Source organism: Tiliqua scincoides, chromosome 5, assembly GCF_035046505.1.
Source record: "Tiliqua scincoides isolate rTilSci1 chromosome 5, rTilSci1.hap2, whole genome shotgun sequence".
Classification (NCBI taxonomy): domain Eukaryota; kingdom Metazoa; phylum Chordata; class Lepidosauria; order Squamata; family Scincidae; genus Tiliqua; species Tiliqua scincoides.
The window spans coordinates 52,163,269-52,179,700 of NC_089825.1; the positions used below are offsets into that span (position 1 = coordinate 52,163,269).

Here is a 16,432-nt window from a genome sequence, read left to right on the forward strand (position 1 = left end):
TTGGCTTGGTGCAGCTTGAGCTCTTCTAATATTGACTCAAGAGGGAAATAAAATTGGTATCTCCTACAGTGGATTTTGTAGCACGGGGAGATGATTTCTATATTTTGCAGCAAGTACCTAATTGAAAACAGTCTCTGCTTTGTTCCGTTCTTGCTTGTCATCTAGCACTGAGCTATGATATTTTGATTTATACCTCAAGTTCTCAGATACTTTTGTCCAAATAACTTTTTTCATATTGGTTATTTGAGATTTTCTCCATGTTTTACCTTCTGCTTCACTCTCCGTGGTACATACAGGGAATCATGATTGCTAGGCCCTGTCTCCTTTGTACATTGACTAAGTTACGTTGCTTACACTAGTCGCTCAAGACATCTAAAGCATCAGCAACATCAGTTCTTAAGGTGACGCTGAGGATTTTTTGCAACATTGTACTGTGAGATTTCAATATTTACTACCAATAGAATACTTAATATTGTGAGATGGGACCTTTTTTTTAAAAGATGGGCGAATAAGCTCACTTTTCACTTTCACAGACACCACTCACTTGTTAGGCTCTCACAATTTCATATGTACAGTCAGTTTCAAAAGCCTGCATGATGTTTTTTTCAGTATTTTTTGTTGTTGTAGTTTTGTGTTTTGCCTCAGATTGTAAAAGAAATGTATTGGCTACAAGGGAGAACCTTGTACATTTCTCTTTGTGTCTCTCTGAAAGTTTGGAGTGACACGTGGGTGTAATGTATCTGTCAACAACAATATGTCCAACTGTTGCATATGTGCTGTCAAACTATGGACCACTCAGAATTTATCACTGTTGGGAGGAGGAAGAAGAAAAATAGTCTTGGGGGTCCTCACCAGCATGTTTATTGTGCATGTTATAACCACACTAATTAACTAAGGCTTGGTCTGCTAAATAAGAGAACCTTTGCAATCATGATATCTTTGCTTTAGTATTTAATTTTGGGTTGCACCTCAGTAAGCTTTTTGGATGCATGACTTTTAAAATCTTTGAACTGCTTTGCAACAAGGGGAGCTATCCATAAAGTATGTTGCAAGGCGAATGGGACAGATTAGCACAGTTCATAGCAACATATGACAAAGGGTACAAAGGAGGTGGTACTGGTTGCAGTGTGGTAATAGTGTACTTATTTCTCCACTAAAGTCACAAGATACCAGCCAGTGCATTTCTGAAACCTGGTTTTGTGTAGTGGTTAAGAGACTGCTATGAATCAGGAAGTCCCCCATTTGAATTTCATTCCTGCCATAGATTCAGTATGTGGTCCTAAACAAGCCACTGCCTCTCAGCCTCAGCTTCCCAGATGCAATGTGAGGATAATACTTTGATATAGTCTTTACACAAACCCTGTAAGGTAATACACTTGAAGCACTTCGTACACTTTGGAAATGCTGTATGAATGCTAAGTATTATTATTAGTTTACTTTCCGTTGCCTTTTTTTAACATATAAACTTCTGTTTGCCTTTATCCTTCTTTCCTTTTGGCTATACCCATTAATATACTTTTATATGCATCTTTATTTGCCCAGTTCCAGTTCTGCCTTCACTTGTTCCTTGCATTTGCTTCTTCTGTGTATGCACTAGGCAGAACTGTACAGTCACACATACTACCAGAGATGACCTCCCAGATTACACAATGTAAGGAATACAATCTCCTGGGAGATCATATAGATTGCCATTCCACATTGATTCTCTAGGTGAAGGGCTCAACAAAGCTCTTGTATAGCTTTCTTTATACATGTGATTCACAAGGTTATTATGGGGTTAGGAGTGTCTTGAGTATCATGACATACTTTATGGCCAGTTCCAGTTTGTACTCTGCAGGTGCACTCTCTAGCAATTTCTAAATGCTAGTTAAGAATTTATTAAATGAATTATGATCTGATCCTAAGATTCATGATTCTAGCAACTTGTCTTGTTTCAGTGTCACAACATATGGCATTACTGCCTCTTTCCTTCATGCTTGGTGTCACAGGATATATTATGAATGATATCAACATAATTGCTATCTGGTGCAGCTGTAGACACTGTCTCTGCTGGGGGAGGAGGGGAGAGAGAGCCAAAAAAAAAAAAAGTGTTGCAGATGGACAGTAGTGGATCCAAAAAGTGTGTTCTGGATACAAAAGTGAGCTGTGTGTGGGTGCATGCACACACATTTGAGATACGAGTACTGTTGTGGACATATTCTAATATTTATTGCTGCCTTTCTATTTGGATCCAGTACTGTAATAAAAGATGATGATAGATACTTTTGTCTCTGGTTCATTATAGAGGAAGATGAAATGTATGAGTATTCTGAATGTTGCAGACTTTTTGTGTGCCGCCCAGCCCTTGTTTATAGAATGGACTTTTAACATTTCCTTTTAATGTTGACATTTCAAAAGTTGCTGATAATTAAGAACTGACCCTAATGCTGTTTTGTATGACTGGCACTCCTCCCATTCAACTTTGGTAGTGTTAGAAGAGTAGCATCATCTGGGAAGAGATGACAGACTTCTGTGGTGATGCTGGCATAGAAAGTGACCACATCAGTGATCCTCTTCCACATGATCTGCTGTTCTGTGACCCTCCCAGAGTGGTGTAAGAAATTACCAACCGGGAACAGCAACCATGCCCATCTTGTAATGTCAGAGCTGGCCTTTTAGCATTCCGTGTTATCAGGGCTTGCTCTTAGCACGGTTGGGTTTGGATACTCTCCTCCTTAAGACATCTGGTGAGCCTTGTGGCCTGGTGAGCCTTGTGAAATTGAAGTCATGCTGCCAGTCGTGACAGTTAGCCAAATCCTCTTTGTAGATATTGGTTTGTTTCATAGGTTGAAGGCAAAGCAATTCAGAAACCTGCTTCATTTCACCTTCCTTGCACAGATCCCATGTGAAGTATCACATCACTTTTCCATCTGTTTGAGTACACTGGATTTTTTCTTTTCCTTTTATATATAAACACAAAGAATATTCTATTTTTTAATGTAGTACATCATCCTGGGAAGTGCATGTCACAAACCAACTCCACCTTCACCTTCACCACCTGCCGCATTCTGCACCCTTCCGATGAGCTCACACGAGTTACTCCAAGGTAAGGGGGTTCCAGAGAGCTATTATGGTTCCCTAAAGCAGAAAAGCTTTAGGAGACAAGCAAGAAAGGACATTTTAGCAGTGATGCACCGAATAGTTCTGTATTTGCTAAACTGCACACCAGGCCCTCTCACCTTTCTTTTATATGGAGTGTCCATGTATCCCACTTCATTCAGGGAATCGGGTATCTGTTTCTGTTTCATATGTCAGAAATTAAGAACTCACTCTCTTAATTTGGGTGTTACATTAACAATAATTTAAGAAGGTGCTCACATGTAACTGAACCCATTAAATTTATGTTCAAATGCATTTGGTGTACCTCAAATTAGGTCACCCAGAAGATGATATGCCCAGCAATGGGCTTGTGAATATAAATTTAAACAATTACACAATTGTCAAAAGTCTAGTCTAGGCAAGTACTTGAAAGTATTTTCTAGTTGCTATAAATTTATGTGAAGAATCTGAAGTAACCTAACAGTCTTAAAAGATGGTGTGGAAAACCTAAGAATAAAATTTAGCCAGTTGTTAAAGGCCAAACAGAAAGCTGCATCATTTTTTTCCCCCTATCTCTTAAATATAGTTCTACAATTAAAATTTGGCAATCTTCCTAAAATTTGAGAGCACTTGACATGAGTTGAGTTGATGCTGGGAACTGGTAGAATAGCAGCAAACAGTTGTCCATATAACAACAATGATTAGTTGTATAACACTTCTGTCCAATGAATTAGAAAATTGTGCATTTCTTTTCCACTCCCAAGTCCATTTTACAGGGTATGCTGCAGATATAACCAATTATTAATGTGAAAATTCAGGTTAGTCTCCTGGGAACAAAATATATCCATAAAATAAAATGAGAACATTTTAGTAAACCTACTTGAGAAGCTGGGGCAGAGGATTGCCTTTTTACTATGTCTGAATGGCCCTCCTTTCAAAAACAAAAGCAATAGTGGTCAAAATATGTAAATGGTGACAGATTCTCAGAAGTGACTAGTTGTAGTTTTGGTGAGAATTTTTGGTCTCTTGTAAACATAGTTAATGGGATGTTAATCTCTGAAGTGCAGTTATTACTATACTTATACCTCAGTAACTGTATGTAACTCCAGCAGATGGTTATGAAGTTTGCTACTTCAGCATTCATTGTTGCTTTGGGACCAAGAAAACATGTTTTCAGTGCAAGGGTTGGAGAAGAAGAGCTCCTTTAAACCATGAATGATGCTTCTTCACAGGTCATGTGAGGAAGAGGATGAAACTGCTCTATGTCACCTCATGCTGAGAGGAGATGTAGGGCACACAGTATGACCAGCGTGACAGGGGGTGAGCAGCACTGCCAGCAACCTCTGTGCTGGCATAGTCATATAGAAGGAATGCTAGTGTTTGTGGCACCAGCTAACTTGGAGACTTTTATCACCCCCATCCTCCCTGTTTCCATTCTAACCCAACATCCTAACACAAGGTGACCTTCTAACCAAAATTTCATATGGTGAAGTGCTGACTTTCTAGAAGCTAACATTGATTTGGAGGCACAAGGCAATTTGGGGATCATCTTTTGTTTGTTTTTCCCAGTTATACTTTGGCTGCCCTTCTCTTTCCCGTATGTCTCCCGTATCATTAAGAGATCATTTCTATTTTACAGTAGTTGATGACATTAAGATACCAAATACTGTTCACCTTTAGGCAACTTTCAAGACAACCCTATGCATTCAGAAATCTGAGTCCAGAAGTCTGAGTCCAGTGGGACTTACTCCTGGTTAAATGTGCATAGGATTGTAGCCTTTGTTAGTCAATTTTAGTGTAGGGGTACTTTACTTGTAATCAGTTTGTCTGGTTATACACCAATACTGATATATTTAATATTTTATACAGGAGCAAACCAGCCTGTGTCCGTCCGTCCCCCATATACACACACAGTCCCTGCCCCAATCTAAATTAGTGATCCCTACAATTAAATTAGTGATTTCTCTCAGGAAGTGTAGTAACTGAAAAGAAGTCAAAGAAATAAACTGTTATAAGACTCTGGGAAGAAATAAAACATTAAAAGTAGAATTTTAATTTTAATAAGTAAATTTATTTACTTGTTAAGTAAATTAGTAAATTAAATTAGTAAATTAACTTATTTATTAATAAGTAGAATTTGAAAAGAGAACTTTTCTACATCTTTTCTGCTTGTATCTAATGCTCCAAAATGGATCATAGTTGACTTCTGCATGGAAATATTGCAGTTTTGAAGGAAATATAACATTTTCTTAACAGAGATTTTTGAAGACTTTTGACTATAGGCTGTCATCGGCACAGTAGTTCAGGCCTCAATTGAGACAACAGCAGTCCTGTTTGTATGGAGTCAGTGAACATGTTCTTTACACAAATATGTCTTTATATGAATAGTCTTTAGACTTTATATGAATATGATTCTCAATATGAAGCATCATTTGAACCACCACCGTGGAAGTGTAGGTGTTCATATATGACCTTATAAGCCCCTTCCAACTCTTAAGAATCTATATATTATTATTATTATTATTATTATTATTAACAGTATTTATTTATCACTTTTCAACAAAAAGTTCACAAAGCGGTTTACAGAGAAAAATCAAATAACTAATGGCTCCCTGTTCCAAAAGAGCTCACAATCTAAAAAGATGCAAAAGAACACCAGCAGACAGCCACTAGAAAAGACACTGCTAGGGTGAGGAGGGCCAGTTACTGTCCCCCGGCTAAATAAAAGAGGAGCACCTACTTGAAAAAGTGCCTCTTACCCAGTTAGCAGGGATGACCATATAGAAGACCATTTGGTGGTTTATGCACATGATTCTTCCTCATGAGTCCAAGATAGCTCCACATACTTCAGAGGCAGTTGTATAAGAGCTACCGAACAACGAATGGTCCAATCCTAACTAGCTGTTGTGGCAGCATAAAGGCATGTACAATAGCGTACATACTTTTATAACATCGCAAACAGCACAACGCTAGCAGCCAATTTGGGGATGCTACCACAAATGGTGGCAGTGGCAATAGCATGCTGCTGCAGAGGATGACCTGTACTGGGAGGCAGGCAATGGGCAGGGAAGGGAGGGCAAGGAACGGAGGGATTTCTGGGTGGGGAAGACAGGAGGTGGAACAGGAAAGGGAAGAGGTGGTTCCTGGTAGCTGTGACTTGCACCAGATCGTAAACCTGTTCCCTCACCCCTTTCTTTTCCTTAGTACGGGAATGAAAGTTCCCTTACCTTGAGAAGATCTCCATGACAGCCCCCCCCCCCGGAAGCAATGCATGCTCCATTGGCACAGCTGCATTGGCCGGGGGTGGGGGTAATAGTTATGATCGGACTGTAAATCTTAGTATTCTTTTAAAGTGAATGTTCTGCCTAAATATAATATTTTTTCAAGCCATTTTTTAACATCCAGGTAACCTAAGTACAGATAAATCAGGTAGACTAATCCACAAATCCGTTTAAGGATGGAAAGGGCTATGGTAAGCATTGCCCCCATTTTCAGAAGTCTTAAAGAAGGAGGCTTTGTTATCTCAGTCTTGAAAATATAACATGCAGCACCCCATGCAGGTACCCTTTTTGCTTTGACAATAAAGGCTTGGGTAGAGATTGTGGCTAAGCAAAGTAAATAGGCATATCCTAGAATTCTCTTAAGTCTTGGCTTACAGCACAGTGCAACACTATGCATGTTTACTAGGAAATATGTCAAGTGGAGCTTACTAACCAGTAAGTGTGTTTCGGATGGCAATGAAAATCTCTTGATGGTTCTTTTTAAAAAAAATCTGACACAGAGGATGCATTACAAAACAAAGTCCCATATTTAAAAACAGGCTAGTATGGTCCCCTCCAGTCTTTGTTACTCAAAGGCACATTTGGCCCTGAATCTGTAGGAATGTCATAGTCTTTGAGGAACAATTGAACATTCAGAGTTCATAGTCTCTCTTTTAGACAGAAGTGGGACTGCATAGAAGCCTCAGTGAAGACAGAGTTCCTTACCAGTAACTACTGCTGTTCTGGTGGTTTTTTGTGCTGTCACTCCTCTTACTCACCAGAGCATCTGTAAAACCAGCATTGGAAAAGGGCCTATTAATCCCGGACTGAATGGCAATGTTGATAGTGTCTGCCCTCATCTGATCTTTTACTTTGGAGGGCATTCGCTGATGGGACAGGGTCAGTCCTTTGCTTGAGCATGCAAGCTAGAGGCTTGCTAAAATATTTTGCTGCAACTCTTAGTCCTAGGTATATGACTGTGCTGCTTCAAGAGCAGTTGATAACTTACATTTTTGCCCTGTAAAGCTTAGGGCAAAAGAGTAACAAGTAATGGTCAGATATCCAAATTTTGCTCATTCACAGATTCTCATACTTTTGTCTCTTGTCATGCTTCACGTTGCTCAAAAATTCACATTCCTTAGTGTTGCACCAGTTTGCTCTGGCACATAATGTGATTTGTTACACCATTTGTGTTGCTGTTACATGCTAATTGAAAGGAAATCAAATGAACTTTCACATTTTGAGATCACCTAAGCACATAAGTGAATGCTTATTTCACTTTTGGTTATCAGCTTAACAAAGCAAGCCATATGGTAGCTAAATGAAAAAAGTTATATGCTTTCCTCTCTTGCGCACATGTGAAACGAGTTACATGAGTAAATGGGTTACAATCCTAACAGCCTCCACCACAGCTCTCCCATCAAGCAAGTAATGTGCAAAAGTGTCACTGAGAACCCTTGGCCAAGGTAGATAGCTGTACCACCAGCTCCTGAAATTACAAGTATACACCACAAGAGGGTGTACTGGAACATCTATAGTATAGCCAGGAGTAGACCATATTTGATGACAAGATACTCCTTTAAAATTCTTTGTTATTGTGCTCTATGTTTTGGACTTTTCTTAGAGCACATTCTCCTGACCAGTTTTTACACAGTGTCATTTCACATAAGCCAACTTTTTGAGTTGATACACGTGTTCAACCAGTTTGCCGATACATACAGCCCATGTTATCTGCAGATTCTGAACCCACAGATTTCTTCATCCATGGGTTCTGAAACCACATGAAAGGGCCCACCTGCACCCTCTGAAGGTGACCTGAGCAGTGCTACAGTTGCCTCAAGAGGCTTTCTGAAGCTCGTGCACAGCCTCTGTGGACTTCAAAATGAAGCCTGGAGTGATTTAAAGTGAACTTCTGGAATTCGATGAAAACCAGAAGTTTCCTTTAAATCATTGTGGGCTTCATTCTGAAGCCCGCATTGAAACAGGCAGGTGCACATGGCCTCTGTGGGCTTCAGAAAGCCTCTGGAGGTGACCAGAGTACCTCTCCGGTCACCACCAGAGGTTTAAAGGGCTCCCGAAATCCATGGATTTTGTTATCCACAGGGGTTCCAGGAAGGGAAGCCCTGCAGATAATGCAGCCCAACTGTAGTTCTGCATGCATCTCAATCAGTGTGAACTGATCAAACCCATTTTGTGTTTGACTGCTAAGCCTGCTAGGTGCCTGGAAAGAGAACCAGCCTCTGCTGCTACTGTTTCTAGCACCGTTCATGCTCTGTGTTAATTTTATTTTCATGCTGCACTGGAGTGTAGAAGGATCATTTGTTATATTTGTCACCTCATTTGTTGCATCAAAACTATTCTCAACCTTATACTTGATCAAAATGGAGTAAACTGCTTTTTAAATAATTGCAGTGAGATTGCATCCTAGAACTCTTTGAAGTCAATAGCTATATTGCTGTTGATTTTAGTGGTGGGTTTTTTTGTTTTGTGTTTGGCAACAGGGACAAGTATGTAATGTGATTTGTGGCTTCAAACCACTACTAGAGAGCCTCAGCATTCATGTTTTGCTACAGTGGATCTCTTAGTCACTTTTATTGCCACCATAACCTGGATGTATTAAGATCAGAAGCCTCATTAAATCTGCACTTATGAAGGCAGGTCCAACAGGTTAGGAAAAGACAAATAGAAGTGCCTCAATTATTATAACTAGTATAATTGACTTCTAAGTAAACCTGCATGCATTTTTTGTGTATATATTGCCTGTTCTGCATCATAACTGGGACTGACTTTTGATTGGCATTTTTTAGCTGGTTGCTCAGAGTGGGGAGGAAGAAGAGTGGGAGATTTCATGTTCAATAAGCATGGCAACCATAACAAGAAAGTTGATTTTTATTATATAGATGATTATTTAAAGAATCATTGGTTCCCCTGCTAATCAGAGATTGGTAAAATAATTGCATGGTGTGCAGTATGTGCAAAGTTGAAAGCTCAGCACTCCCTAATAACTGAGCCTCTTCAGATGGCTCCAAGCATATGTCCCTGACCCATTTAGTTTATTTACGTGCACATTACACGTACTTGCCTTGTTCCTTCTTCCCCTATTAAGTAGTTTAATTGTATCCAGAGATAAAATAGAAAGGAACATGGCCCAACAGTACCCTGTATTCAATGTGTGCCTGAGAATGGCTTTTGAGAAATCATTAACCTAGCCATCTTAGAGAAACATGGCTCAAAAGATAAGTGAATCTTCAGGGATACAGATTTGCATTAGGTATGTTATATGTGGCTTTTTAAGGGGTGGCAAATCGCTCTCTCTATATATCACAATCATTCTTAATGAATTTGAATGTTGGGATTCCCAACTGAGTCATTAATTCAACTTTTTGCTTCTTGTTGCAGCCTTAACGCAGCACCTACTCCAGCTTGTAGCAGCGCTGGCAATTTGAAAGGCACTCCAGTAGTTACTCCATGCACTCCTCGGCGTCTGAGTTTGGTAGAGTCCTTCACCAACCTTCGGGAGTCCACAACCACTATGAGCACATCCTTGGGGCTTGTGTGGCTGCTCAAGGAACGGGGGATATCAGCAGCAGTGTACAATCCACAGAGCTGGGACAGAGCTGGCAGGAGCACCCTTCTGAGTACATACTCACCCAAAATGGCTGCCATTCCTTCCACACCTCCCAACTCACCTATGCAGACACCTTCTTCCTCCCCACCATCTTTTGAATTCAAATGCACAAGCCCCCCTTATGACAACTTCCTGGCTTCCAAGCCAGCCAGTTCCATTCTGAAGGAAGTGAGGGATAAAAAGAACATCAGGAATAGTGAGAGTCAGACTGATGTATCTGTCTCCAACCTTAATTTAGTGGACAAAGTTAAAAAGTTTGGGATTGCCAAAGTAGTTAGCTTGGGGCAAGCACAAGCTCCTACGTTAACAGATGATCAAGGACCTGTACTCTGTGGGGCACAAAGGCCGGTGAAGGCTTTTGTACCTGGAGGTCTGGTGCCAGAAGGCCTGCCGTTGAATAGTCCTGCTGTAACCAGTTCTGTCGCGGGCATTCAGTTGAACAGTGGCATTAGACGGAATCGGAGCTTCCCGACCATGGTGGGTTCCAGCATGCAGATGAAAGGGCCATCGACGCTAACGCCGGGCATTCTGATGGGAGCTAAGCTTCCCAAACAAACTAGCTTACGATGATTAAGTCATTCTACTTAATTTATGGATGGTCATCTAAAGAGATACCAAGAACCTTCCTTTGGACTTGTTTTTTGACAAATCAACTGTCAAATTGTTGAGTTTGACAAATCAACTTTGTGCCTCATGGGAAAAGAGTGTAAACTATGTACAGGATGTAAATATGTACCTGGTGTATTATAAGTGAATCATGACACTGTTTTGACAATTTAACTAGCTAACCTTTTGAAAGGGTGTTTTTTTTTTCCTTTGCACTGAAAAAAGCAATCCTTGGATAGAACAATAATGAACTCTCGAGTTAGCCTAGCTTGACTTTGGAAATAGCCTCATCCAGCAAGAGTTACTGATCACGTTAAGAGAACTGTGGAATATCAGCACACACAGTAACTCCATAAACACAAGTCTTTGTAGTTTGTGAAATGTTCATTAAAGCAACTGGTTTAGCGTTTGGGCTGTTTTGTTTTGCCTTTGTAGAGGAGAGGGAATAGCCTAGCTCTTATGCCTGAGTGATGAAAGGATTTTTCTTCCTACACAATAAACTTGAAATAAATATTATGTTTTGGGAATGACTGCTAAACCTGCTAGGTGCCTGGAAAGAGAACCAGCCTCTGCTGCTACTGTTTCTAGCACCATTCATGCTCTGTGTTAATTTTGTTTTCATGCTGCACTAGAGCGTGGAAGGGAAAATGCTTTAAATAGTGTTTTGTTGCAGACACTGAAAACACACACCACAAAAAATCCAGTCCTTTGCATTATTTCTCTTTGTCATAAGGGTAAAATAACCTCTATATTGAGAGCCGAAGTGACTAAAAATGTTGATTGTAAGCCTTTTTTTAAAAGAGAGATTTAAACAAACATAATACAGTATTGTTAAAAGATGTGTCCTTAGAGAATAATTTCCAAAAAAAAGTGGTACATGTGAAGAATGAAATATTCAGCTGCATTTCATTTTTGTCTCTCCAGATTTGAAGGCAAACAATAATAAAATAGGTCCAGTGGATCGTTTTGTAAATGGTGTTAGAATATTGCTACTTTGGGCCATTTCAGTCAATGTGAGCCAATCCCCTCACAACAAGGTCTAGGGATGTTCCTGGTCATGACATATACCCCAGCCAGCTTACCTTTCAAGTTTTGCTAATCAGGGGTGTGCAAGGGGTGTGCAAGTTTGTTCGCCAAACTTCCTCCCTCACATGTAGTCTAAATAGTCGTTTAACCGAATATTTCGCTTGGTCGTGAGGGGGTGGTAAGGATGGATGCTCTTCCAAGCTTAGCAGAATCTAGAAGGCATTCTAAGAGGAGGGACCAGGACAAGTGTATCTCCAATCTTGGGATGAGGGAGCAGCTCAGGTGTCTCATTCAAATCAGCCATTTAGATACTATTATAACTTTTTTAAAACACAAATTTATTTCTATCAGACCCAAACAGTACCCCTGCCAGATGAGATGAGCAAATGACTGTTCTTCACTAGCCAAACACCATTGGACTTTTCTTCTGCCAATGACTACATATAGAAACTTGAAATCATTTATGAAAGGATTTCAGAACAAATACAAAGAGCACAATGTGTTAGGAAGTTCTTCTGCACAAGCTCTGTTTTCATAGATCTGTGCAAGAAGAGTCTTGTGCATCCCATACATTTCAGTGGAGTTCCAGCAAAAGAACTTCCTGGCGAGGTTGTACCCCACGACAAGCTTATTTCTGAACTTTCATTTGAAGCAGTTGGCGTGCGTGGGTTGTGTGGATGACTGCTGCTGTTCTGGGCTAATTTAAAATCAAACCCAGTTTATTTATTGATGCCAGTACTTCACTACATGTAATTGCTGTGCATTGCCATTGTGCCAGACTGTTACTAAATCAAACTGTTAGCACTGATAATTATCTGTATTAATGGAACCGTCTGTTTTCTTTTTATGGGCAATGGAAGAGTCAGGTATCTTTAAAACGATGTAGCTGCAATACCACTGTGGGCATTGAAAATGTGAGAGGAGGGGCAGAAAGAGAGAGTGCACACATGTACCAGCCACTGCATGTGCTTTCCTGTTTCTATTTATTCTACAGACTTTAAAACATTTTAGCACATTGTCATTGGCACTCCTTGCTGTTTGTATGTGTGCACTTATTGCAAGTATGTAACTTTATCTTTTTATCTGAATGTATCTTAAGACAACCAATAAATTAACAATTTTGAACAGAAAAATAAAAGAGAAACATGAATGTATAAGGACCTTTTCATATACCCTGAGACCACAATACCATTTGAGGAACAAAAAAGTAAAATCAATTGGAAAGGATCATCATATGCGATTTAAATAACCTATAACCAACCTCTGCAAAAGGAGATAATGAGACATTGAAAAATGACATTTATATTTTCTTCACACAGGAATATCAAAAAACCAATAAAGGTTCTGTTGTGAATGATTTGCATTCTCTGCCTCTGTTTCTAAGCACGTGTCTCCCTCATCCAGGACCCATTACTTTAGTTGTTAGGTGGAATATAAAATATTTCAGTTAATCTTTGATTTGAGAAACAGGACAGAATGCATTGGTCTGTCTTCTGACAGCTTGTCAGGAGGACATTACATCAATGGTAACAGCTCTCTGTTGACTTTACTAACTCTCTGTTGACTTTAGGGCACAACTCCAAATTCTGGTTTTGATCTACAATCTAGCGGTGCAATAAAGGCCACCATTTTATAAACAAACCAAAAATCAACCAAAGAGGAGATTTTTAATCCTTTATTTTTCTAGGTGTTGGTTTTCTAAGTGTTGGTTCCAGTGGTCACCTGCCCAAAGGACTGACTATGTTTACCCTTTAGCTTCTGCAGCTTCTCCCAGTACGTTCCAGGAAGATCATTGTTTTTCTGTGGTGAAAAACCACATCTTTCAAATAAAGCAAGTTAAAAAAAAAAAGACAGGCTTCTTGGAGTAGCAGGATTTTGATTCAGGAAAAGGAGTGTTCTTACACAATTCTTTTTTCCTTAAAGGAGTATATGAATACTTATGTGGCCAAGTGGATAGTGCTCTTCCTCTGACAAACTGGGTGGGGAAACTTACAAATCATGATTAGAACTGAGGTGGTGGTGTTCAAAAATATACACACCTCTGTTGCCAGAACTTAAACAGGGATTTTAGGTGATACTATCAAAATGCAGGAAAAAATTGTTTACAAGTAGTTCTTAAACGTATGTATAAGGTGCAATAAGTACCAATGTACAAACGCATGCCTTGTGTTTCTAAGAGAGAGTGAAACTATAATTCACTCTCAACCAAACATGCTCACCTCTTCCATCTGTGTGTCAAGTCAGGGCTCAGTGTCTCTTCTGGACATGAAGGACTATCTTATCCTGGAGACCTTAAATGCTTTTACGAAGCATTACAAGCCCTTTCTGCTGGGATTGGGTTTTAGTTGCTGATTTTAAATCAGGAGCAGGATTGCACATTGTTCTGTAGGCAGTGGCATTCTTATTCAGTGTTCACAGCATACCAACACCTACAGTTTTGGGAAAGGGGTGAAAAAACTAAACCAGAACATATGACCATCCCAATTTCCTCCTTCACCATTGCTTCCTGTTCCCTGTGTTAATGCTAAATGGCCACCCACAGGAGCAGCACAGAAAAGGCAATTGTGGAAGAAGAGAAAATGATAGAGGCTTTATGGGTCGTACATTAGACTCTTAGCCAAGTCCCCAGGGCTTTCTGAGTGCTCTGGGTACACTACAAGGTAGTGTGTTTTATCTATAAGGCCTGGAACGTCTTGGACATTTTGTATCTCAGAGACTATCTTCCCCAATGATTAGAGAGCTCCTTTATCTAGACTATGGTGAGGTGTACATAGATGTGATCTAAAACACTTTTCCCATAATCTTGCCAGATACTGAGTCTGAACATTGTTCAGAAGCAGTGTAATACACCCTTATGTAACCTGGTTTCACAGTGACTGGGGACTAATATGGCAGCTCAGTTGCTGGTGGACTCCTGCCCAAAGAATTGAACAGTTCAGTGATTGTTATAAAGAATATCAATCCTGGTGTTCTAGCACAGGGTTCTCCAAACCCCAGCCTGGGGGCCAGATGCGGCCCACGGAGTGCCTCTATCTAGCCCGCAACCAGCCTCTGATTCCCTGAGAGCCTCTGGCCCAGTTGACCAAACACAACCAGAGTTGTGCTTGTGGGGTGGGGGAATGTGGATCAATTTAAGTGTGTGTGTACTTTATTTCTTTGGCTGTGTTGGTACTTTGAGAAATCCTGGACATTTGAGCCCATTCATTCATTCATTTCAGTAATTCATCTATGTTCTATCTCTAATGTATTTAAATTTTATATTTAATTTTTTTTCCGGCCCTTGACACCATGCTAGATATTTGATGCTTTGATAAACTTTGATAAACTTACACTGCAAACTGCTGGAAGAACACTTAGCAAGCAGGCACAATCCTCTCTTCTTGTGGAAAGATGATCTGTGTTTCTGCAGTTATGAGGTTTTCAAACAGGCTGGACAGCTACCCACCAAGGAGGCTGTAGCAATTGCTGGCACTGAGCAGGGGATTGGATTAGCTGATCTCCAAGGTCCCTTCCAACTCTTAACATTCTCTAATCTGTAGTACCTGGTGTTAGGATGTCCTGCGTACTAAAGTTTGTGTTGCAGACATTCTTACATCAAGAAGATGTATAATATTTTTCCTGACACCCTCCCCTGAGGCAAATCATTTAACATTGTACAATGGTAAACATGTTGACACATCATATATATGTACAGTAAGAAGTGGCAAACAGCCTTAGACTGTGTATTTATATATTATAACATGAGGCTACACACGTGTTTGTCAGTAATTCCATGCATGAATTATAACATGCCTATATAGCATGAGGCTAAAATGTGTTTGTCACTGATTCCATGCATGGGATTAAGTCTATAGTATATGTGAATCATTTTCACTCTGTCCGTTCTACCTCCTTCACAGTGCCAGGAGAGGGCGCTCAGAGACCTGCATAAGATTAGAATGAGAGTTGCATCAGACGTTCCTGATGTGCCTCATTAACATTGGAGCTCTGTTCAACCTTACTTCAACAGGTATAAGGGATACATGATGGTGGTGGGGTGAGCAACAGCACACTGGCAAAGCCTACTAATGTACACCTGAAGCTCTGACCTGTCCCATATGATTGCATAGACAAATGCTATACCTAGGTGAAATTCTCTGTGGAGTGCTTAGCATTCTAGCACACACAGACAGAAAATCCCTAGGTAGAGACAAATGCCGTACATGTGTGTGTGTGGGGAGGTGTTAGGAGCACAACAGCACAGGGACAGAGTTTTTTTAGCACAATCTTGCTTTTCCTCCCACCAGTGGCATAGCTAATGATCATGTAGCCCGGTACCAAGCTCAAAATGTTGCCCCAGAAGTGATGTTACAACCGGAAGTGATGACACATCCTGGATTTTTTAAAAAGAGAAAATTGGGAGGAACCCACCTCTTCCCCCCCCCAGCAGCTCACCCCCAACTTGCTCTGCTGCCTCATAAGAACATAAGAACAGCCCCACTGGATCAGGCCATAGGCCCATCTAGTCCAGCTTCCTGTATCTCACAGCGGCGCACCAAATGCCCCAGGGAGCACACCAGATATCAAGAGACCTCATCCTGGTGCCCTCCCTTGCATCTGGCATTCTGACATAACCCATTTCTAAAATCAGGAGGTTGTGCATACACATCATGGCTTGTACCCCATAATGGATTTTTCCTCCAGAAACTTGTCCAATCCCCTTTTAAAGGCATCTAGGCTAGACGCCATCACCACATCCTGTGGCAAGGAGTTCCACAGACCGACCACACGCTGAGTAAAGAAATATTTTCTTTTGTCTGTCCTAACCCGCCCAACACTCAATTTTAGTGGATGT

The 16,432-nt window shown here is 40.4% G+C and overlaps 1 protein-coding gene across 1 annotated transcript in view; it reads left to right on the forward strand.

Annotated features, from left to right (window-relative positions):
- Positions 1-12,955, forward strand: part of TRAK1 (trafficking kinesin protein 1) — a 90,273-nt gene extending 77,318 nt beyond the window's left edge. Inside the window, exons 15-16 of the mRNA XM_066631118.1 lie at positions 2,983-3,085; positions 9,738-12,955. Of these exons, the coding sequence (XP_066487215.1) occupies positions 2,983-3,085; positions 9,738-10,536 (902 nt within the window). The 3' untranslated portion in view covers positions 10,537-12,955. The remainder of the gene's footprint in view (positions 1-2,982; positions 3,086-9,737) is intronic.
- The last annotated feature ends 3,477 nt before the right edge of the window (positions 12,956-16,432 follow it).